Source organism: Carettochelys insculpta, chromosome 17 (assembly GCF_033958435.1).
Source record: "Carettochelys insculpta isolate YL-2023 chromosome 17, ASM3395843v1, whole genome shotgun sequence".
Classification (NCBI taxonomy): Eukaryota; Metazoa; Chordata; order Testudines; family Carettochelyidae; genus Carettochelys; species Carettochelys insculpta.
Genome location: NC_134153.1, coordinates 7,431,496 through 7,457,080, shown reverse-complemented (window position 1 = coordinate 7,457,080; position 25,585 = coordinate 7,431,496). Strand labels below are relative to the sequence as shown.

General features: G+C 43.3%; 1 protein-coding gene across 2 annotated transcripts in view; it reads left to right on the top strand.

Moving 5' to 3' along the window:
- The first annotated feature begins 12,584 nt into the window (after window positions 1-12,584).
- ARFGAP1 (ARF GTPase activating protein 1) overlaps window positions 12,585-25,585 on the top strand; it is a 39,087-nt gene continuing 26,086 nt past the window's right edge. The window contains exons 1-5 of one of the 2 annotated variants that reach the window (XM_075012214.1): window positions 12,585-12,648; window positions 18,148-18,211; window positions 19,262-19,371; window positions 23,879-24,050; window positions 25,273-25,373. In XM_075012214.1, the coding sequence (XP_074868315.1) occupies window positions 18,152-18,211; window positions 19,262-19,371; window positions 23,879-24,050; window positions 25,273-25,373 (443 nt within the window). In that variant the 5' untranslated portion in view covers window positions 12,585-12,648; window positions 18,148-18,151. The other variant, XM_075012213.1, reaches the window with a different exon arrangement.

The window sequence follows — 25,585 nt, the reverse complement described above, 5'->3', positions numbered from 1 at the left end:
CTCTGCCAGGACATCAGTGTGAGGTAAATTGTAAGAGATATCAAGGGAGGGTGTGTTCTAAAATCCACATTTGTTGCAAAGGCAAGGAGTTCTTTTACTTCATTATGCAATTGTCTATGTTAAGCTATGATTACCACTGGAGCAGCAATTAAGGAGCAATTGTAAAGGATTGTTTCTGAATTGAATGCCTCAGGGTCTCTTTTGGCTTCTGATGGCAAAGCCATCAAGGGTGGGAACTCTGTCGAGAAAGTTTGCGGTGGCATACCTCCCTTACCACATCCTTTCTGCCAGAGGGACCACAAGTAGGCATAATAATAGGCAGCATTGGACAACCAGCAGCCTGACACATCTACACTATATCCCCAGCCAATTAGACTCTGTTGGCAGACCTTCCATTGGAACCAAAATCTGCTCTCCTCTCTTGTCCTCTGCAACCTAAGGAACACATCTCAGAAAAGAGAAGCCACAATTAGAGCAGGGCTGACTGCATCGTGTGGCACCATCTCCTATCTAATGACTACACCCATTTAAAACCACACACGTTTGCTCTTTAGTAACAGAATGATAGCCATGTCAGTCTGTGTTCTAACAAAACAAACCAACAGTCATGTAGCACTTTAAAGACTAACAAAATAATTTATCAGCTGATGAGCTTTTGTGGGGCAGACCCACTTATTCAGATCTGGAGATGATCTGAAGAAGCGGGTCTGCCCCACAAAAGCTCATCACCTAATACATTGTTTTGTTAGTCTTTAAAGTGCTACAAGACTGCTGGTTTGTTTTGTTTGTGCTTTGACAACATCCCCTAAGAATTTTAAACAATCTGTGAAATTTGCTGTAGCCATTTCATGAAATGGGTCAATTTCCCTTTGCTTCCTGGGGAGCCTTGTACGATGTAAGGATGCTACTAAGAGTGCTATTTTGCATTGCCATAGCACTCTCTGTCTACAAACAGCCAAATGCTTCAGTAATATTAATCTCTTGAACCTCATAACATCCCTGTGAGGACAAGGAGTTTTAGTATCCCCATTCCAGAAAGTAGGAACCTGTAGCCAAGAGAGACTTAGGGCCCATATTTTGAAATGTGAATTCAGATTTTGGATACCTGACATTTGGATGCCGTATAGAGATCTGATTATCAGAGCTGCTGAACATCCACAGCTTTTGCTGATTTCAGCTGGAGCTGTAGATATACTGTGCCTCTGAAAATCAGGCCCCTGACCTGAAATCCCAGGTTCATTGACATGGATGGGAATTTTCCCACTGACTTCAGTGAGGCCAGGGTTTCACACTCAGTATCTAAAGTTGGGCAGCCAATCAAGGCTATGACCAGTTCTGAAAAGCTAGGCCCAGAGTCACATAGAACATCTGGACAGATCTGGGAATATGAGACCCAGGAAAGCAGATCCTAATTCTGTGCTTTATCCTTCCCCATTCTGCCTAGGATGAGCCTGCCTTCATACAGTGAAACTAGAGTTGGCTAAGATTCCCTTTATCAGAATGATACCCCCAAGCACAGCTGCTATTGAGGTTCTCTCATTCCAAACCTTTCCTGTATCTCGGTCAAACCATTGCAATCCAACCTATACTCTGGCATGCAAAGTCTCATTTTGGAAGCAGAGCCTTTTGGGGATTTTGGAAATATGGATTTTTGGCTGTATCCGAGGCTGACTGGGAATCAAGACGGAATTACACTTTTGCTGAGCAAGATGGTCCCACCAGAGGGTGTGAAGTGTCTCACAATTTGGATTACAATGGCACAGGCATTCCCCAGGCCATCCCTCTTCTGTGGGCAAAGGACTTTTCCCTAGTGCTGTTATAGCCCCTGTCCTGCAAAGAGCTTCGTGTAGGTGCATAGGTCCATCCATGCAGCGCTCCCTGCAGGGTCACCAGTTTTTTGTTTTATAAATGTAATGTCAATATCTTTTGGAAATAGTTTCAGATATTTATAATTTATGGAAGGACTAAAAATAATAAAAACTGAAGCAGTGAAAATTCCCTGGCTGAATATATGTTTTGTTTTGTTTTGTTTTGTTTTGTTTTCTCATTCTTGTAAGCTAGCATGGTTCTTGCTTTGTATTCTTCCCCATATTTCTCTTTGGACCTGCTGCTGCAAATAGCTTAGCGCCTTCAACTCTCCCTGAAGTTAATTGGCAGTTGAAGATGCCTGGCCCCAGACAGGAAGCACTGATCCCTCTACAAGATCATAATAACCTATCACTAGAGCTCAATGAAAGGAGGTAGTCCAGCTGACTTGCACGGTGGGGCGGGTGAGCTTGCTAATGATGGAAAAACAACATTTCAGGTAGTTGAGTGGAGGGAGAAGTTCAGCAGCATTTGTTCTGATTTTTTTATATACTGGATTTTTTGCATCAAACATATTGGTATGGCTAATGACAGGCTTTCTATTATACAGTAGTCCCTCGGCATATGCGTGGGTTGCGTTCCATGCGGCCCTCGTATATCCCAAATTTCGGGTAAGTTGGGGGGCTTGGGCAAGGGGTTGGGGTGGAGGAGTTAACCTGGGGTGGGTTAGGGCTGCAGGGATTGGAGCAGGGTCCACAGGGGTGGTGGGTAGGGGGCTGGAGCCCGAGCCCCGTGCGGGGCTGTAATGCGCTGAGGGCTGGGAGCCCTGTGCGTGGGTTGGGGCTGAGCTGGGGCTGCAGGGGGGCAGATCTGGGAGTGGGAGTAAGGGGTTTTTAGGGGGTCTAAAACCCTTCTCCTAGTTTCCCAGAGCAGTGCCTAGAGCTGCTCTGGGAAGGCGGAGGGAGGGGCTCTTAGCCTGCCTCGCTGCCCGTTGCTGGGGGAAGCTAGGCAGGCTGACAGCCACACGTCTTCAAGCTGTGTGAAACTCACAATAAAAGGGGTTAAGGGACATAGCACAAACATGACTTTAATCACTTATGCACTCTCTCCCTCTTGAGCAGCCGTACACATCTTCTATGTTGTTAAATAAATTAGAGCAACCTGAAGGCTGCTCTAACTTTCTTCAAAGGCAAATGGCTACAGTGGCTGATACAGGGGCTGATACAGGAAGAACTGGATACACACTCTTTCTATTGGTCATTCTTCCTAAGATATCAGCCATGTGAGTTCTTTGCGATTGTATAATCCTTTTATATGTCAACGGCCGTGTCTACACTATCCCCAAACATTGAAATGGCCATGCAAATGGCCATTTTGAAGTTTACTAATGAAGCACTGAAATACATATTCAGCGCTTCATTAGCATGCGGGCGGCTGCGGCACTTCAAAATTGATGCACCTCGCCGCCGCGCGGCTCGTCCCAACAGGGCTCCTTTTCAAAAGGACCCCACCTACTTCGAAGTCCCCTTATTCCCATCAGCTCATGGGAATAAGGGGACTTCGAAGTAGGCGGGGTCCTTTCGAAAAAGAGCCCCGTCAGGACGAGCCGCGTGGTGGCGAGGCGCGTCAATTTCGAAGTGCCACAGCCGCCTGCATACTAATCAAGCACTGAATATGTATTTCAGCGCTTCATTAGTAAACTTCGAAATGGCCATTTGCGTGGCCATTTCAATGTTTGGGGATAGTGTACACGTAGCCAACCAGCCAGGAGACTACTAGGTCCAATATTCATGGGCAGTACAGGGCAAATGAATTGCATCACAGAGAGAATCTGGACCTATATGTGTAAAGAAATATCTCATGAATGTCAAGGCTTATGTCTCTATGATCCTCCTCCCCTCTTTTTCTGCGAAGTATTAAAAATACCTTGTGTGTGTGTGTGAGGAAGCTATAATATGACTAATTTATGTCTCTGAGAAAAGCAGCCAAGGCATAGCACTTTTGATAAGGTCACATTGCAATTCCATGAAGGATTTGAGCATTCAGGGTGACTGCATAGGTATGGACCTGCATATTAAAGGCACCATAAATCCACATTGACACTATTGATGTGAATGGCTCTAAAAGAGATTTGCAACCTTTTGCATAAAATGTTGGGTTGGGGTGTAAAAGTGATGATCATGCTGACACTACATTGCAGTGGAACAGAGAATGGACCCAGTTCTCCTGCGCCCTAGACTAGCATTTGAAACCGTGAACTATGCTTCTTCTCAATTCCGCACAAAACCCTTAAGTCACAGGTGAATTAAGTATAAATGTATTGATAAGTGGATGAATGGATGAGTTAGGTGATTTGCCAAGCTACATCAAGGCTCTATACTGTCATCTATCTGCACCTCCAGTACCCAAAACTGTCCAGCATGAAGGACAAAGTGAGGGTACAGTGGCAGCCTGAATTCAGAATTTCCAGGTTTTCTTCAGTTTAAGTAATAGCATTCATGTTAGTTTAATATTTATATCACAGATCATATTTCTAGTTGAAAAGTGGTATTAAAGAGCATCCACTACCCAGTTATTTAATTCCCTAATTCATGTAATTTATAATCCTGTTGGCTGAGAACTTTAAGTGACCTGCTGGAATGCTTCTGGATGTGCATTCAAGGTTCTATTGATTCACAGATTCACGGTTCTATCAATTCACAGATTTACATGCTAACGTTCCACTAAGAAATCTACAGGTGCCTTCACAGGCCTGGCCTTGGGTGGGTATGAAGGATTGCCAAGGGAGGGATTATTTCAGGCTGTCCCAGCTGACACATGAACATCTCAGCTCATGCAATACGAGAAGCTGGCATGACTGCTGACATATTTCCAGCTGCAGTTTTGCTAGACAGTGTGACCAAGTGGTAATTGAGTGCAGCTGCCAAGTTCCATGGAGTATTGATACTAAATGACTGTTCAACGGTTTCATGGAACAATTGCATTTCTGGAATGATGTGAAAACATTTCAAGTCACAAGCTCTCTAATTCGGAGCAGTCCTCTAGGGCCCCTCTTTTTTACGGGATGTTCCCCTTTTTATTCCTTTTTTTTACTCTCAAAGCGTTATGGACTTTCCTGTTTAATTTCAACAAACTCCGTGTGACACAGTTGAGAAAAGATCAAGGAAAATTGCATTTAAAAAAGCCAATAAAGTGGTGAGTGCAGTGTGTGTAGAGTGAGGAGTATGTGTCTAGAGTAAGGAATACGTATCTCATGGCACATGCCTACAGTATAGCTGTCCCAGGAAATGTACAATCATAAACCACTCTGTGCAAACACAGACACAAAGAAAAAAGACTCCCATTTTCTGGTGCATCTTGTACTAATATTTTCCTTTTGAATATTCTTTAATGCTATGCAACCAGCCTTGACAAGTCCCTCATAGTAAGGTAAATTAAGAAGCATCAGGCGGTATCCTCGGGTGCCAGACTGAAGAAGCAGTGTATTTTTTTCACAGACATTTATTTTTGAGTGGTTGACTGCTCCTGACGTGCCAAACTGACAAGCACTGAACACTGAATTCTAATTATCCAGAAAGCAGGTTCACTATAGGTAGCAGCAGAGCAAGCTTCCTGCTCCAATCCCCACCAACAGGGTTTGGCCCAGCTGGCGTACCCATTGTTAGTCTCCAGAATCCATTGAGGACCTGATTTTGCAATGGGTTCCATGTTTTCAAGGCTCAGGTGCTGAGCAGGATCAGCCCAGGGCCATTCTGATGACCTTAACCTCCATAAGATAAATTGTGATGATTATGTCTACACTTGCCCCCGAAGGGGGTATGGTAATCAGGGTGATGGGAGATTGCTAATGAAGTGCTGTGATGCATATGCAGCACTTCATTGGGCAAATTCTCCCCTGCAGCAACTTTGAAGTATCACATTTCAAAGTGCCAGCATGCCGTGTAGCGTTAGGCAGCGAAGGCACTTCGAAGTAGCACAGGCACTTTGAAGTGCCCACGTCTACAGGGCATGCCGGCACATCGAAGTTGCTGTGGGGGAGAATTTACCTAATGAAGTGCTGCATATGCATCCCAGCACTTCATTAGTAATCTCCCACCACGCAGATTACCACGCCTCCTTCAAAGGGGCAAGTGTAGACATAGCCGATGTGTTTTGGTTGAGTGACTCTCAGCCTCCAAGAAGTGCAGAAGTCTCATGACTTTCCCAGAAAGCTTTATTGCTATGAAATAGATAATAAAAGCACCTAGCAGCTTTGGTTGATGATATCATTACCTATGCACTTACTGACTATTATAGACAAAGTGCAATAATAGCTACCTGTTACATAAAAGCTCAGACTTGATTTAGGTGAGCATGTGATTTCTAACTTTGTAATATTAGAAGTGTGAATCTGTCTGGCCTAAAGCTGAGAAACTTTCACCCTTAACTCATGTCTGAAATTGGAAAATATACATGGCCTAACTTCCAGACCAAGGGAACTATCTGAGTGCTAATCCCTCCTAAAATTTCTGCTGAGCCTGTCAGAAGGTGTCACTGGAGAAAGCTAATGGTTTGGATGTCCTAATAATTTGAACAGTAGGATAAACACAAGTATTAAATGATAACAGTTGTGGGTTGTGTTGTGAATGGAGACAGAAATATGACTAGCCAGGATAGTGAATCTGAGTCATCAATGTATTTCCTGAAACTATTCTATTCTCCCAGCCCTTGTCTACACTAGGGCTACACCAACATTGGCCCGTCACTTTCAAAAGGGGCATGCAAGTGTGGCACATTAAAATGCAAATTAGGCACTAATTTGCATACTCAGCACCTCATTTGCATAACAACAGCCACTTGCTGTTCCAGAAGCAATGCTTTTGAAATGCAACACAGCTGCAAATGATGATCCCAAATGGAACTACGAAGGGCGCGATCCATAGTCTATGTAGACTGAACGATGCTACTACTACGACTACTAAGTATCAATAACAAACTCAGCACTTTTGAAACCACAGACAAAACACAGTAATTAATGTTTTTTTTTTAAAGACAAGTCACTGTGTGATGCTCTCTAAGGTGCCTTCTCCCTGACGCAGGCCAGCCTGGTATAGATAATCTTCTAGTTATCACTCTTGGACTGTGGCCACCCTAGCCCCTCCTTTTGGAAGGGCTATGGTAATGCGGCACTCACTTTGGAATATGCTAATGAGGTGCTTCCAGGAATATGCAGCAACTCATTAGCATAGTGGCTGCCACACGCACTTCAAAACTGCTGGTTTCAAAATGCACGCTGCCCCTGTAGATGGGGCCTTTCGAAAGGACCCCCCTGGACTTCGAAAGCCCCTTCTTCCTAAAATCAAATAGCAAGAAGGTGATTTGAGGTCCACAGGGTCCTTTAGAAAGGCTCCTGTCTATACAGGCAGCGTGTGATTGGAAAGCAGCACTTTCAAATTGCGCACGGCCACAGTTGTGCTAACGAGGTGCTGCATATTCATGGCAGTGCCTTATTACCATCCTTCCAACTCACTCATTACCATGCCCCTTCCAAAAGGAAGGGGCTAGTGTAGATGTAGCCTTGGAGGCTACTGAAGACATACAGGGAGCTAAAAAATGCCAAGTTTTGTTCTATGATTTTATTTTTATTGCTACATAAATTATAATGAATTACAGTGAAGAATTTGAACGGCAGCATTTACTTTCTACCTCCTTTTCAGATTAGTCCTTGGATTTATTATACTGAATTATGTAAAAAAGTTAAGAAGAGGGACCACATTCTCACTTGTTGCCTTCCAGTTTAAGCTCTGTTTCACATTGAGTGTTATGCTGACGTAGTAGCTAATCTTAGTTGTTCTGTGAGACAAGAAGTTAATAGTCAGGGACTTTTCAGCATCTAGGATGTGATGTTAGTATTGTAATCCCTGAAACTTATTCCTGCAATTATAGCTGGCCCAAGTGCTCTCCTTTGTTTCTTTTTTAAAAGTAATTTGATGATATAGTGAAAAACAAAAGAAAACAAATAAAATCCCACTCAACAAAACAAAGCAGCAGAAATATAGCACTTTAAAGACTAACAAAATTATTTATTCAGTGATGAGCTTTCATGGGACAGACCACTTCCTCAGACTAACCCTGCTACCTCTCTGTTAGCACTCAATCTAAGTTGTCCTAGTTTCCAGAAGGAAATCAGATTCAAACGGCCTCACTGCTAAATTTTCAATTTTTTGTTTGGAACTGAAATATCATTTCTTTAAAGTCACGGCAGATCCTATTGCTGAAATCAACAGCAACTTTTACAAAGTTAGGAAGAGATAAGGATTTCTGGGCATCAGCAGGAACTGATTATGGTCAAATTGTGCATTCATAAATTTAATCTTTCCCACCCAAGGGAAATTAAAGAGAGAAAAGATCCATCAAAACTAGTATGAAAAATCTTCTAAAAAGAGAGTTTTCCTTCTACTGCATCCTTCTGTCTTACAGTTTGTTTCTTGTTCTCACATTTTACTGTATTTGAAATTGGGTGTGGTGATAAAATATTATAACTAACAGTGTTTCATATTGGAAGTCCAACTAGTAGCCAGTCAACCAAGGAAAAGGGGAACATATAATTTGACCTTTTCCTGAACCCTGCAGGTTAAATATTATAAATGCTTTCTTACTACCACTCTACAGATGTCTGTCCCCATTTCACAGACAGCAATGGAGTAATGTAGCTGTCCCTGGATTCTAGGAACAGAGCAAACAAGACTTGCTAGGCAACTACATGGATGCATTCGTATGCTGTGTACGAGAGACATAGTTCTGGCTTTGTCTCATTCCTATGGAATGAACGGATCTGATTCTGTAACCCTCTATAACACAAATACTTACTCCCACTTCGGATTTATTGTGTGAGTGAAGACTTCTCTCATACAAGGAAGGATTGCAACCATGGGGCAAATGTAAGCATCTAGAGCCATTTATTGTTCCATGCAATTAATAAATCATATCTTCTGGGAAAGAGCAGGCAAATGTGTTAACGTGGTCCCAAGTTATTAGTGGCAATTTTGATCCAGCCAGTCAGGTCTGCCACTGGAAGAGTCTGCTACCCAGACAGTGTGAGAATGTTCATCTTTGGTTAATTAACTGAGAATAGAGACAGTATTAATATCTCAGTTCTGCAGTATTCATGACATATGAAAAATGTTGCACAACAGTGCTCCCTTGAGGCTGCAGGCATAAAGTACTGAATATGCAATACAGGTCCTGTAAGACACACTGCATAATCAATACTGATACGGATCACCGGACCCTATATCAATTATAGAAATAGTATGATTAATACTCTAATTAAATTCTCATATAGTGTGTATATAAAGGGAACCTCATTTCACATTAGTTCACAGTACCAGAAAATAATGGTACTAATCAGAAGAGGCCACTTTGTCCTTAACTGGAAAAGCAAATTTTGCAGGAAGAATTTACTTTAGGTTTCATGGTTCAACTCCAATGTACACGTATTTGGGGTCCATTGTCTTCTCATTGATGTAAGGGAAGGATTATGCATGTAAGTACTATTGGTAGTAGTGAGAGCTATTCTTGTTCATCTCTGATATCAGTGTTTCTCAAGCTTTTTAAATAAAGTACCCCTTTGAAAAAAAGTATAAGAACCCCCAGGATCTACAATTTTCAGACACACATTTTCTTTACCATTACAGCACATTTGTTTAAAAAACTTAATCATAACTGGTGGGTTGGCAGAAAAAGCCCATTGGCAATTATGATTGATTGGGTAAAAAGGCTAAATAAAAAAAATAGATGAACATAAAATAAGTCCAATTTTTCATTCGTGGAAAGGTTGAAAAACACTGAGTTACTGTACCACCTGGAAGTGCTTTGGGTACCTGCCCCCACCCCCACAGGGATACACGTACCCTGGTTGAGAACCACTGTCCATGAGAAGACAATAGACCGCTCTGAAGTACCAAGGCTGGGGCAGGCGTTGCACTGACAATCAGCGGCGGGCTGTCTGGCGGGGGTTGACACAGGGAGGGACAGGACTGCTCCACAGGGTCTAAGGCAGGGATTCCCAGTCTATGGGTCGGGACCCAAATGTGGGTCGCCATTAGATTTTCTAAGGATTGCAAGCTGGGCAGCTCTGAGCCACATGTGGCTCTTTAAGGAGCCATTTACTGCTCCTGCCACTGCTGCCACTGCTTTCTCCTCCAGCTCCCAGTTCCTGTCCTGTCATGCTGAGATAGAACTCAGTTTAATTGGCTCAATGGCTGTCAGGAGAGATCCGGCCATTAAACCAATTAAATTTAATCCCATTTCAGCATAGCAGGGCAGAGAACTGGGAGCTGGAGGAGAGAGCGGCGACAGCGGCAGGAGCAGTAAAAGAGGGGAGTAGTAAAGCTGCAGGGAGCGGCATGGAGGAGGAAGCAATGATGGTGGCCCAGCGAAGGAGCAGCCGTGGTGCTCATGTGAGGTAGGTGGTGGGGCTGTGAGGGGTTCAAGCCTGGGGGCAGAGGAGCGTTTTGGGGCTATGAGGGTTTAAGCCTGGGGGCTGGGGGGGTGTTTGGGGCTGTGAGGGGTTTAAGCCTGGGGACAGGGAGTCTTTTGGGGCTATGAGGGCTTAAGCCTGGGGCCCGAGGGGGGGTGTGAATCAAGATTTATAAAAAAATTTTCCCGGGGACCCTCCCGCTCCACACCCCCCCAGGTTTGAATGGCCTTGTATCACACAGGCTTACTGAATTGTCAAAATGGGTCACCATCTCACAAAAGTTGGGAACCGCTGGTCTAAGGTCACTGACTAGCGCTCGGCGTTTGGCTCCAACTGCCACACGCCCGCTGCAGCCGCTGTCCTCAGGGAGCGGCGGGGCAGGGTGCAGCCATTTCAGGCTCGCCCTTGCCCTGCTCAGGAGACATCATGCTTGTCACACCACTCAAGTCACTCCAGGGCCAGGCTCGCCAGGGGCCCGATCCTGTCTCTCATGAGCGCTCTGGTTGCTCAGGGCAGAAGCTGCAAGGGTGGCACTGCAGCAGGTGTGAGAGCTCCAGGATTGGGCCCCTTGCTTGTCTCATGTCAATGTGAACAACACTCCCTGCCTCAGAGCAGGACTGTTCCCGCCTCCCTCTGCCCCGCTCCGGCTGACGGCCTGTGTCCTGCGCTCTGTCCTGCTGTCTGCCTGGAAGAGTGGTTCTCAAACTTCTCAGCATCACACCCCCTTTTGATTTTTGAGAGACCTTCACGCCCCCACACCTCTTCTTTACCATCATCCAACCCCCTTTTTAACAAAAAATTCAATTCATAATTTAAAATAAACACAAAAACTTGATATAAAAATGTTATTTAAAATTAAAAATAAGCACAAATAGTTTTTCTTGGCTCCAATCATTAATAAAAATGTAATTTAACAGCAGAAACAAAATGAATTTAATGTGAATGATGATGCTGCATTTTCTTCACAAGTTGGGAAATCCTAGGTTTGAAAGATGAAAGTACACAATGCAAATAGTTTTAATATCCAATCGATTTCTTTGTTTTGTTTGTAATGTGAATAACCTTGAAAAGCTTTTTTCACAGGGGTATATTTACAGAAATGGAAGAATAATACATAGTACTTCTTCCCCAACTTTCAAGTACACTGGGAAATAGTTTATCCAAAATTCCTCCAAGCTTGTGTTTTCAAAATTCTTCTGTGCTTGAATCATATGTTATTTCAAGTGCTTGTTCTTGCAATCTTTCAATACTTCTGACAATGTATCGATATCAACCCTGAGTGGACTGCTTACTAATTTATGAATGGGGTTGCCAGAAAAGTTGTCTGGAAAATAGTGGATAGAAGACTCAGTGGAGATGTGCCACCCTGACCAGGGCTGCACGCCAACCACCAAAGCTTTATTGTCCCTCCCTGTGCCCCAGGGCTTCATTACCTCCTGCTGGACCTTGACCTCCGCTAGGCTGACACCAGCCCAGCCAGAGGCTTGACGGCTGGGGACATGGCCTGGGCCCCACAGGCACCAGCTCCACCCCAAATGGGCTGATGGCATGGCCCCAGAGCTGCAGGCACGGCCCGGGCCTTGCAGAGACCAGCTGAAGCCCTGGCTGGGGTGCCGGACACCGTGCTGACCCCATCCCAGGCCAGAGGCCGACTACGGACTGGCTAGGCTAACAGCACATCTCCCACCTCGCGGACGCCTGGTGCAGCCCCAGCTGGCCAGCTGCCCGCGCCCTGTGCCAGCAGCCAAACCCACCCGTGCCAGCCACCCATCCACCTGATCCCTGCCCTGCCAGAGCTGCCCACCCGAACAACAGGCCAGCCGCCTGCCCGCCAGCCAGCCGCCTGCCCACCCAAGCCAGGGCCAGCTGCTCAAGCCCCACAAGCTGCCCACCCGAGCCACTCCCCTGCCCCCAAGCCAGGCTCTTACCCCATCTCCCTCCCCTGCCGCAAGCCAGGCTCCCCCAGCCCCCATCTAATCCCCTCCTTCTCCCTCCCCTCCACCCACGCGCCTCTGCAGGAGGCAGCTGGCTCCACGTGGGCGTCCAGCAGCAGCCAGCTTTTTGCAGCATCCGCGCCGGGTCACCCCTGTGAAGTAGCAAGGGGCCGAGAGCTGCAAGCGAGGCCGGCTGCTTCTCGGAGTGGGGGGAGAACCGGGTCGCCTCACGCCCCCCCGTGTGGGAAACCCTGGCCTGGGCAGCTCAACCGCCCCGCCCCGCCCCGCTCCGCCCCGCCCTCCCCGCGCAGGCCGATCTCGCCGGGGCCGAGGGGGTTAACCCTTCACTCACCCACACTGCCTTGCGAACCTGCAACGTCGCCGGGGCCGGCTGCGGCTGCGCGCTGAGGAGCCGGGTGCGAGCGAAAGCCGGGGGCGCTGCCGCAGGTACCAAGCCGGCCCCGGGAGGGGAGGCCGAGCTCCAGCTTGAGGGGCCCCCTGCGCTAGGGGACCCCCCACGGCCTTCCCTGGCCTCCCCTTGGCCCCGAGCTCCCTCAGGCCGTGGCCGCCCTCTCCCCTCTCCCCCGCGGCTCCTTGACCCCCGTCAGCCCGATCCCGGCACCCAGCTTGACTTGCCGCGCGCCCCCTGGCCTTCCCCTCCCCCCCGACTGGGGCTCTTCCGGGCAGGGTGAGGTCATCGCTGCAGCCGCGTCCGGTCGGGCTCTGCGGGGAGCTCGCTGCAGCCCCCCGCTGCTTGGGCCCCTTGCCCGGGCTGGGGCAACGCCTTGCCGGCCCCTGTTCCTGCCGCTGGGACGAGCCTGGCCCTGGATAGCCGCCCCCCGCCCCAGCTCCAGTCATCCGTGCGGAGCGGGCCCACGGCAGCCGCCCAGGGGGAGTGCTGCCTTTCCCCCCGGGCACCGCTCGTTTGCTCTCGTGCGTTCAAGGCAGACGGGTCTAACGGTGCTGCCGCAAAACGTAGACAGAAATACCCTGCCGGCAGTGAGGTTCCGTGCCCTGCGTTGCTCCTCTGCTTCCCACCCCTCAAATAAGGCTTCGAGCGAGGAGGCCGCTCCATCCTCTCAGGAGACTGGCCATGTACTGAAACGGTGTTCAAGACCTGAGCCTGGTTGTGGGTACAGGATCTTGGTTTACAGGTTTCGCTCTCGTTTTGAGCTTGGTTTCGGTAAGAGGCTTGTGCTGGTCAGTGGGTCAAAGCATTTAACCTGACAAAATGATTTGAGAATATTTGTCCAACACCTATGCTGATTTATAAGGTTTTGCCCTGCAGACCGATGCCACCATATGACCTAAGAGATCTTTAATCCTGATTGAAGTATGTACAGTAAGGTATCTGGAACCTATCCCATTACATGGTTTACTTGTTGTGTACAGTTGATCCTTTTAAAACCTGCAGTCTGGACCAGAGAACCCCAGCAGGACAGCATGCAGGAACTGGCACCCCCCAGCAGGCTTATGGGGCCAGGACTGGAGCAGCTGGCAGTCTTATGGTGGGCAACTATGCAGGACCCTGTCTGGAGGAGGCCATGTCTCCAAGCAGCCATGCAGGGTCTGGAGCTTGGCTGGGAGCCCTGCAGGGGTAGTGTGGGGCAGGAGGCTCCTGCAGCAGCATGGGGCCAGGCAAAATTCCATCTGTGTTCCCCTCTGCAGTGGCAGGGTGAGTAGACCAGTGGAGGTGGGAGAGGTGAAGCCGGGTGCGTGATGCAGGCTTAGCAATCCACGCAGGGGACTTCTGCTAGTCTGGCAAATTCTCTTTGAGCAAGGAGGTGCAGTGTCTTTCGTATAGTGTATTGCAAAACACTTCAGAACTTGAACCATACGACTAGTCCACAATGTCAGAGTTTCAAAGTCCTACTGCAGCTGGTTTAAACACGGAATGTCGTAATGACACTTCTAAGATACTGCTATTACATCATTCATTGGCTTTTAGAAAATGAAAGAATGATTAGTATATGGTTTTGGATAAATAAGACAATAGGTATGATTTTTTTCAGTGCATGGGTAACATTGTGGTTGTGGAATGAATCAGTACTGTGGAAAATGCACAGAGTATACTTACTCTCTGGAGTGGAACAGATGATGTGAATATTCCACACCAGGAAACTACTTAATATACTGATCCACTGAAAACTAGCTCTGCTGTAGAATGTTAACTCTCTCATTTAGACTAACATTTCATAATTAATTTGTACATGTCAAAACAATGGGGAGTCCTGTGACACCTTAAAGACTATCAGATGCATGACAAATTGGGCTCCGTCCCACCAAAGCTTATGCCCAAATACATTTGTTAGTCTTTAAAGTGTCACAAGATCCCTTGTTTTTGCTGTAGTAGACGCAGCGCTGCCCCTTTGAAACTTGTATATGTTTTTGTCTAAATCATGTATTTATGGTAAATTCTCTTTTCCAGTTAACATTTAATCTTTTTTCCTGGAATATTAGAGGGGTAGTACTTTAAACAGTTACGTTCTGCAAAGAAAATGTATTTCCACATGTTGTTACTTTTCTTTATAATTTGTTCTCTGCTTTTTCAGTATTTCTGATTTGTAGAAAATCAGGAAGAGAGTGTTTAGTATACTGATAAATAGATGCAGTGGTGATAAGGTGACTTCACAAAGAACCAGTTATTTAGCTGTGCTGTAACTTAGTCTTCTGTGTCCACAGTGATGGTTTGAGGAGCCGAACTTCCAAACAAAATTATGGGCTTTAATTGTTCTTGCCAGTTTGCTCAGTTGAATTCTGGGAAATGACCAGTAACTGTAAATGCACGTGTAAAACCGTGAACACTGGTACAGGTTAAACCTCTATAATTGGAACTCTCTTGTCTGGCAACATCCATAATCCGGCATGATTTTAGTTAGCTGGATGACCAATTATCATGGGTGTAGCCAAGTTTCCTGTGGTACCATAAAGTTTGTTTACACCCAGAAGTCCTGGCTCTCAGTGTTCTGTGCTGTTATTTAGCTGTGTTTTACCCCTAAATGTCTTATAAGAGCCCAATAAGCAGTGGACATGTTGGTGATGTACTAGAAAATACTGATGTCCTGTGGTTTAGCAAATTCTCTGAGCCAGCACCAATCAGGTCCCAAAGGTGCCAAGCGAGAGGTTCAACCTGTATTACTCTAGTGGATTAACTTTTGGACTATTGCAGAACTCCATTTATCCAGTCTAATTGGGACTGGACCCTTGTCAAAAAAGCAGAATTCTGGATAAACTGAAGAATGGGAAAGCGCAAAGTGGTTAGAAGAGATTGCCCACTTCGGGACCTTTGTGCATTGATTGTCAGTACGGAGGATCAGATAAATAGGGTTCTACTGTATTTTTCAGTTGACTTCAATGATGATGTTATGCTTGGAACAGAGGAATCTGTAACTGAGTCGCATTCATATGGGGGAAATAAACAGAATGGGAACTTGATGATTTGGGGTTTAGATTGCCACTTGCAAAGAATACTGGAGGGACACATAGTCTGGCCACAGAACCAGAAGCAGGGAACTTTTGAATTTTAGTCCTGGTTCAATAGGCCTTTCTTTGGCCCTGAGTAATTGTTAACCTCTCTCTGCCTCCTTTTCCCCATTTGTATGATGATTGTATTTGTCTATTTCACATAAGTGCTGTGAAGATTCATGGCTTTTGTAGTACTGTAAAATTGCTGAGAGCATGGGAGTCGCAACTTTTCCACTACCAGTGCAATGCTTTCTCTTGCATAAGGAAATCTCACTCTGAAGCCTTGACACCTGTATCAGGAACTTAATTTCCTTTTGCACTTGAGTCCCCTGTATTTTGCCTCTTAGCTGCAGCATTGTGTGTTGGGGCAGAGCAGCTTCACAGCCTGACCTTGTTTTTTAACCTCCTCCGTCAAGCTATGCTGATCAGAATCATAGATGGAAGTGGGGTAGGAGAACAGAAGCAAAATAGATTGAGCAGGGCAGTCAGATCTCTCCCCTCTGAGTCACTGCAAGTGTAGATCAAAATATTTGCTTTAGACACTTCCTCATTCACCAGAACCGAAGTGCATCTTAACGAAAGGATGAGCCTAACTTCTAGAATGTGGCATCTGTTTGGGTCCCTGGTCAATGAAAATATGAGATTTTCTGATTCGAGTAGCCAGCCTCCACCTGTTACTTCAGATCCATGGATGCTTATTTGATGAAGTTTCTGAACAGTCTGTAATCAAAATATATATCAGTATATTTTCTTCTTCAAATGACTGTGGGCAAGGTATATAAGGCAAACTTTAATTTCAAAATCCATTTGGAGAAACGGTGCAGTTAATCATGAAAAAGATTACTTGTCTTTTTTTTCACTACACATAAACTGTTTCTGTTGTGATTAATGAACCAACAAAGAGAAAAAAATGCAATAAGTATAAGTTTGAGTTAGGGTAGCTGAAACATGATGCTTTATCAAGTATTAATTACAATGTAACCTAATAATTCTTACATTTTTAGACAGAAGGGCCTGTAGAGTGAATAATCTTTTTTGGCTCAATAAAAAATAACTAATGATCTGATTTTTAAAAAGGAACAAAGCTAGGTGACAAATATATGGTTAAAAACAAAAGATTGTCCTCCGGACGGCATGAAATTAAACACTGCTGTACAAACATTACATGTGTTATCACATTATTTTCAATAGCAGTGAATTAAAAGCAACATCTAATTATATTTGAAATCCTGCAAAGATGTAAATAACCTCTGCTTTCAACAGGAATAATGTGTAATTGCTATTTTGTATTTTTTTGTATTTTTTTAAACAAATTATGTTGCAATAACTCATAGTCAGATACCAGCCCTTGACCTTCCACTTCTTTTCTGGAGCACTGCATGTTGTGGTAATTCATAAGAAAGGTGGTCCAGGTTAGTGTATACTGTAAACCTGTAGGGCGGTGATGACACAAATTAAAGTTTTGTTATTTTTTTTAATTGTGGAAAAGCATCCTAAAACTCTGTTATAAACTTTGAGTAGCTTGGTCTTATTCAGATTGTAATGTTATATTCCACCCTATATCCTAAGCAACTAATTGCATGTAGATTACAGTCTCATTTACCAGAATATGTTTAATGTCTGTCAATACATCTGAAAAATGTGCTGCATGTAAATCCAAGTTCATTGGTGAATGCATAGCCTAAAATCTGTAGTGTAACTACTTCATGCATGTTAGCACTTGTTAGCCTTGCATGACACTTGCAAATTTTTAAGTCTATAGTACAAAATTGCATACCTGGTTAGAACTTAAAGTATATTTCACTTAAATATTTACAACAGTCAGAATGTATTTTTTTAAAATGTAATATTAAAAGTGAAAGTCAACCTTTTTAAAATTAGTTTTTCAGAGATAGCATGTACAGAATTTTTAATTTACATTTGATAAGAGTCCTGATAGTTTGCTGGGATGCTGGTTCGTCACTTTTGGGTGCACAATTCCCCTGGGCCCCAGAAGTTTATAAAAGTCTTTCAAGAAGGTTGAATGGTTGGGCTTGAGGGAAACACCACTAGAATTATTTTGGATTATCATCTCTGCCTCCCATTACATTTTTATGCATGTGCGTGCTACCTATGACTGGGTACCTATTCAGGTTTTGGCTCGGCTGCTGCTAGCTGTGTTCTTATACAGCCTGAGCTCTGTGTAAGCTCTTTGCTAGAGGTATCCCATTGATGCATAGTCATTTACTGTTACTGTTTTGTATAAAGTGCTAAATGCACACAGTAAGCTGAAAAATACATATTTTTCCTTTAATCTGTTACTGTATGCTAATCATAAGTGTTCCTCGTAATAAAGAACATACACAATTGACTGGGCCTCTTTACAGTATTTAGATTATAAATGTTTTGTGCAGGGACATCTATTGTATCTTGTACAACTGCTGATTAAGCATTTGATCAGCTCTTAATATGTACTTTAAAATGTTTTTTCCATTTTTACAGAAACATGGCAAGTCCAAGAACAAGAAAAGTTCTTAAAGAAGTCAGAGTGCAAGACGAGAACAATGTAAGAAATTATACATGCATATTTAATTGAGCAACAATGCATCCCTTTTAACCCATTTCTTACAAGTGGTCTTGTTCTGTATAGAGATATTTTTACTAATGGTGTCATCATAACAAGTGAATGTTAAGGTACAGATGCAGATATGTGAATTGTATTACAAAAAGTGATAAGGTTGATAAAATATTAAGTATTGGACATAACTCCTTTGAGTGGTTCTCATGATTTGGTGGTTTGTCTGCCATGCCCTCGGAGAATTTTATTTTGAGATATTGCGCATTTTAAGAATAGAGTTTTCTATCTGAAGTATTTTATGTTTATACTATAATATTCCAAACAAAATGATCTTCAGTACAACCATGGTAATTTGCCTTTAATGTCCTGTACACCATAGGGATTTGTAATGATATTTGAAACTCTCAACCCCACATATGATATTATGATAAACTGTATTTAAAAGCCATTGCTATAGAAGAACTGAAGCTGCCCAGTACACAGGTATGTTAATTTTTTTAAAAAATGCGTGTCTGGTTTTGTGTTAGAAATATGCTAGTTGCCATTATGTTTGTGATTGCCTATCAGATTGTTAGCTTTACAGGACTGAATTGATGTTCCTAACTTTAAAACTTTGTTTCTCTCTGTTGTAAAACCAATTCCACCAAAGTTATTCCTTACCTGTTGGACACTTTTTGAAAGCATACATTTTGATTTTATATGTTTCACATGTCCATATTTTATAATACATTTATACGGTGCCATGAGGGTACAGCGTTCAGTATTTCTAGATATGGAAATACAGAAATGACTGTTTCTAAAAACTGAGTTAGTTAACATAAATGGTGTTCTGCCTATAAAACATTAAATTCTCAAGATTCTTTTTAAACGACTATGTAATAGAAGTTATGTATGCAGGGAAGAAGTACTAACAATTCTGAATTCTGAATTTATTTGCTGTAAGTAGGTTTTTATGATTTTCATTAGCTGTACTTTGAAAGTTTTGCCTGGCGCAAATGATGACTAATGGTTATGAACAATTTTTTTCATCTGTTTTAGGTCTGTTTTGAGTGTGGTGCATTTAATCCCCAGTGGGTGAGTGTGACCTATGGAATCTGGATCTGTTTGGAATGCTCAGGAAAACACAGAGGCTTGGGAGTTCACCTCAGGTCAGTCTTGGGAGCAAACACAGACCAGATAATTTACAATTTTCTCCTAAAAAAGGAAAAAAAAATGAAGGTCACTGCAAGGATTTGGTGGGGGCATGGAGGGGGAATAGAGAGAGATGTAAGTTTTGCCATGCTACATTAGAACAGCATATCTAAAGTACAGTACAAGTTTTATTATCCAGCATCCCTGGGGAACTGGGGATGCTGGGTAATAAAATGTGCCGGTTATTCAAGCTGGAGCCAGCAGTCATCCCTGCTCTGCTCTGCCTCCCTTCCCCTTCGGCCTCCAGCCCCAGGACAAGCCGGTTAACTGAATGTGCCAGTTGTCTGGATGCCAGATTACCCGGATAGCTGGGCTTTTACTGTATGATGTATTGCTAATCCACTGTAAAAGCTAGATACCAAAAATGAATTAGAATGATAAATACACATGGTTAAGTTTGGTTATCATGATATGTTGCCTTGTCATGAACCAAATTAAATGTGATGGTGAGACTTAGATCTCTAGTCCTGTGAGTGTACTTATCTTATTATTTAAAATTTGTCTATATTTATAAAACTCCGTCATGAAGCCTCTATGAGCTCCATGCCAGTCTCAAGCCTGGATGAAGGAGGAGAGTTTGTCAGATGTGTGTTTGATGCACTGACCGTCAAATAACAATACGAATGAAATCTGATGCCAGTACAACTAAATGATAAAAGATGCCGGCTCAGATGTCGCCTGGATAAACAAGGTCCTGGATACCAGTGGAGCGATCCGAGTTGAGTCGATAAGTTGGCTACTGAAAAAAATAACTAGCACGTATGTTATCCATTAGAACACGGAACGTCCGAACACTGTGGGCAACTGGAAAATTAGAGCTGCTTCGGAAGGAGATGGAGAGATACCAATGTGTTATACTTGGACTGGCAGAGATGCGTTGGATGGTAACAGGAGAGATCTGTGGTTGCAAAGTCATTTGGTCAGATAACGAAGGTTGGGAGAGAGTCATGGGAAGGCTTTGGGTATGGAGAAAGAAACAAATGAGGTGAGAAACTACTAGAGTTTGCTACAGAGCATGAGATTGTGATCTGCAACACGAGATTCCAACAAAATTACAGTAGGAAGTGGACGTGGCGATTGAATGACGGGAAGTCCAAGAACACGATAGATATGATTTTGATAAGAAGAAGATGGACAACGTCAGTACAGCAGTGCCAAACTTTAAGGGGAGGATATAGACTCAGACCACAGTTTAGTGATCCTAAACATCAAGGTAAAACTCAAGAAAATGTAAGCCAGTTTAAGAAAAGAAGAGACGTGGCGAGGCTATGTGAGGAAGAGACAGGGAATGCATACAGAGCAGTGCTCAAAGAGAAGATTAAGAACATCGCCACAGAGAAAGTCCTAGATAAGAGTCGCAAGGATAGCCATCACAATAGAAGAGGCAATTGAGCAGACTGTTCTAGAAGAAGAAAAGATCAATAAGAAGTGGATTACCCAGGAGACGCTGAAGCTGGCTTAAGAGAAGAGAGCGTTGATGATCAGAAGAGATGTCTCTGAGATGGCGGAACAGCAATATAGGGTGAAATGCAATGAGGTAAGGAAAGCAGCCAGAAAGGATAAGGAGAAATGGTGAGAGGAGCAATGTGAAGAGAGAGAGAGAGAGAGAGAGGTAAGACCAGGGAGGTGTTTAGGAAATGGCAACCAAAGCAGATAGTGATCAAAGATGAGAATGAAGAAGTGCTTATGAACAGGGAGAAGATTGTGCAGTGGTGGACAAGATATTTCACTGACCTATACAAAGCACAGTTGGACCCAAGTGTCTCAGAGAGGCTGATTAAAGAACTGAAAGAGATATCTCCACTGAGCATTGAGATCGAGACTGATACTTCGAAGGAGGAAGTAGAAAAGGCAATGAAATGACTAAAGAACAAGAGCCCTGGAAATGATAAGATCACGGGAGAGATGATCAAATACAGAGGAGAAAGCATGATTCAGGAAATACACCAACTGCAATATAGCATGGAAAGAAGGGAAGGTGCCTAAGGAATGGACAAGATTTGTGCTAGTGACAATACCTAAGAAAGGAAGTACATAGGAGTGCAAAAACTACAGAACAATTGCCCTAATGAGTCATCTAGGTAAGGTGCTGATGATGATACTGATGGAGAGACTAAGATCACAGATAGAACAAGTAGCAGATGAGCAAGCGGTGTTCAGAAAAGATAACGTACCATACAGCAAATAATGGTACTAAGACTGATAGCGGAAAAAGCTCAATGAAAGATCAAGAACGTATATGCTTTTTTTGTCGATTTTTTTTTTTTTTTTTTTTTTTTTTTTTTTCTTCAAAAGGCATTTGACAGTGTAGATCAGAAAGTGACTTGGGCTGTGTTGGAGTCATATGGAGTGGATAGTCAACTGATACGGTTGTTGAAGGATATCAATGACAATTGGGAAGCAGCAGTGAGAATATGTGGGAAGTTGGTTTAAAACAAGTAGCGGTATGAGGCAAGGAGATTCAAAATCGCCAAGTATCTTCATCGCACATCTGGAGAGAGCAATGGATAACATCAAGGAAGAGGTAGAAGGGGTATCTGTGCATGGGAAAAGAATTAACAACTTGAGATTTGCAGATATAGTTATCATTGAGGAAGGTGAGGAGAAGCTAGCGAAAACAATGCAGGTGTTAAACGAAGAAGGGAAGCTGTATGGACTGATTATGAGCATTGATAAAAACAATAGTATTTGGAGATAGAAAGGAAGATCAGTGTCTGGTATTTAAATTAGAAAATGTAGAGAGGCTCACATATCTATGGAGCAATATAACGTATGATCTAGACTGTAAGAGGGAAATAGCGACTAGAATAGCGAAAGCAAGAGTGCGTTTGAAGGGGATGGATAAGATCTGGAAAAGCAATTAGCTTAAGAATGAAGCTGAGTGTCTTGAAAATGTGTGTATTCAGCAGCATGTTGTATGGATGTGAGACATGGGTGATAATGAAAGATTCGAAAAGAAGAATATTGGCGTTCGAAAGGAGTTGTTATAGAAAGATTCTGAGAGTAGGATGGATGCAGAAGGTCACAGTGAGGAATTATATAGAAAGGTACAGCTGAAAGAGAACCTGCTGCAGAAGGTTATAAAACAGAAGCTACAACTATTTGGGTATATTTGCAGAATGAATGGCGAATGAAAAATCAAGACCCTGATATTTGGCATAATGGATGGTTCGAATAGGAGAGGCAGACCCCACTGAGAATGGATAGATCGTATAGTAGATTGGTGTAGAGCTAGTCTACAGAAACTAAGCCACTCCACACTGGACAGGGAAAGATGGAAGGAAATAGTGAGAGAGGCATCAGACACCAACAGGCGCAGAGCTCACGGTCAGTGATGATATATTTATAAAGTAAAGAATTCTAATGGTACACTAGGTAGTTTTAGAATTGAACTAATACAATTGTAATGCTACTATAAAGCATGTATATAGTACTGTAAATGCTCACACTCACACAGACATAACATTTATGTTTATAGAGTTTCCTGTTGAGTAAACAAAGTACATTATGTTCTTCTAAAATGAAAAACAACCTCTCTTGTTTTCTGTACCCATTCAAGTGTGCATATGCTTCTGGGTCTGAATCTACCAAAGGGAGGCAGAACAAGGAACGATTCAGTTAAGGGAGGGAAAAGAAAATTCTGAAATGAGAACAGTAATGTTAGAGGGATATTAAAAGTGTTTTTAAAGGATGATTTTGAAGGTGAATGGGGAATTTAAAGTGTTCAGTGACTCAGAAGTGGAAACTGTTCCATGTGGTTACATGAAAGAAGGTAAGAAGCCCAGAGAGAAAGGGAGGTATGAGGAGTGTAAAGACCGAGAGAGGATAGGAGGGAATGAGCATAGGGATGTAGATGGAACGAAGTTTTGTAGGGAGATGGTGATGGGGAGGGTTTTCTTTTTACTTTTGCTGCAATAGGCTATTAAGTTTCAACATTTAGTTTTTTGTGTGGAATAATAAGCAGCAGCACTAATTTATGACCCAAAACAAAGCTGAAGGACACTAATACCACTCATAAAAGCCCTTATATGCAGTTATTTTTGGTAATGCTGTGTAAGACAGACTTGTAAAGTACCTGAACTTTATTCTAAGTACTTCCCTGAAGGATGAGTGGTAGTACATAGGAGGAAACACATTTTGGACAACACTTGGAAAATACTTTCTGTTAAGTGGTTTTAATAGGTAATTTAGAAAACTGTGGGAAACCTCCATTTTTTAAGAGGAACTTGCTGTTTGTTTTTTCCAACAGGGAAAACTTGTAAGATGCTTTCACTATAAAGTTTTTCCTCCTTCAGAGCAGAAAGCACTCTTGGTAAAATGCAACTGTTAGCCATGGGATTTCTAGAGGCTGAACTTTTGATATAACAGCCAATGAAGTGTTTTAATTTTGTTGTATAATATAGTAACAGGAGATTATAGTGATAAATGTAAAGTGGGGTGTTTCCTCTCTAATTGTGATTTCAGTTTTGTACGCTCTGTCACTATGGACAAGTGGAAGGATATTGAGCTAGAGAAGATGAAGGCTGGTGGTAACGGCAAATTTCGAGAATTTCTGGAGTCTCAGGAAGATTATGACCCCTGCTGGTCAATGCAGGAGAAATACAACAGCAGAGCTGCCGCTCTCTTTAGAGATAAGGTAACTGGAGAGGAATAATAGCTTGTGCATCCTTAACTACTCCAATCTGAAAATCAAAAAGTGCTTGACAAACATTTAATAAATCTTCTAACATCTTTGTAAAAACCTTTTGCAGTTCCTGAGAAAGGATAAGACTCACTGCAAAAAGCTTGTTCTCCAGAAATGTTCATTTAATGTTCTTGGATTTTTGTTTGGCCAGAGTCACCAGATTATCAATGGTGCCATTTGTTGTAGCTCAGTTGAGGTTAATGGATATCTGCCAGTTTGCAGCAGACTGTTTTATACAAAAGGGTCAAATTAATTGCTAGTGTTACTTTTTTGATGGATCCACGATATCAGATAAACTTGTTAAGAACAGATGGGACCAACAGAGAGAGAGCAGCAAAATCCTTTCCTGTGTTGGAAATGTCATCCCAAAAGGTTATGTGCAATTTCCAAAATATATCCCCTCACGATTTAAATATGTACCTGGAAATTGCAGAGGCTTCAACACAGAGAGGTTGTACATTTATGCAGGAGTGCCCCACTAAGTTGAGAAGCTGCATTCTTCCCTGGCTCGAGCGCCTACATGTTTTTGAAATTTCTTTGCCAGCAGAGGTGTAATTGTGCCACGTATAAATTGCTGGTTTGAGACACTCTGCAGCTAGAAAGTGAATGTCTCAGTAGTTAATGAGGCCTTGTTTCTCATAGTCCTTAGATCTTTACTATTTCAGGAAGCTGGGAAGGAGAGTTGAGTTGGACAGGTATCTAGCAGGAGAGGCCAAGAAAGAATAGGGTAAATTGGGCCAATATGGAATCTAAGGTGGAGAGAACATGAGGGAGCAAAGAGCTGAGGGGTGAGTCGAGGCAGAACTGTAGGAATATCTCTGAATAGCCAAAACCCTGGTTTTGTTGCCTCTGCAGCTGCTCTCATTGGCTGTCTGGTTCCTACCAAGTGTTGTTATCCTCTCTCAAGGAGTCTAGAGGATCACAACTTGGATGTTACTGACCCCCCAATGAGAGAGGTCTCCCTTGCAGAGCTGTGGGTCTGTGAGTGCTGTGAAGAGAACATAACTAAACACCATCTTACCTCCTCCCCCAGCAGCAGTCCCTATTTTGCCTGCAGTTGCTCCATTTTACTGTTAACACTCTATTGGAGGTTATGTCTACATGTTCCTTTTACTTGAAAATTAGGACCTTACTATGTTCTTGATATTCCCCCCACCCCCAATTCCCCTTTTAGGTGGCTACTTTAGCTGAGGGCAAGGAATGGTCTCTTGAAACATCTCCTGCCAGAAACTGGGTTCCACCTCAGCCCAAGCCAGCCCTGTCTTCAGCTCATCGGTATGTATTCTAGTTATCCAGTTCTCATCCAGTTTGATCGTGCTACCAAGCATGACAGTTGAGTGTCAGCTGTTCTTGTTCTGATGACAGATTATTTGTATTCACTGGCAGCATTCTTTGCTAGAGATCAGATGGCCTAAGGTAGCAGTACTTTTAGTTTCATAATCTGGTTAATTTTTTTGCCTTCTTATTTTTTGGACACTGTATCTGGA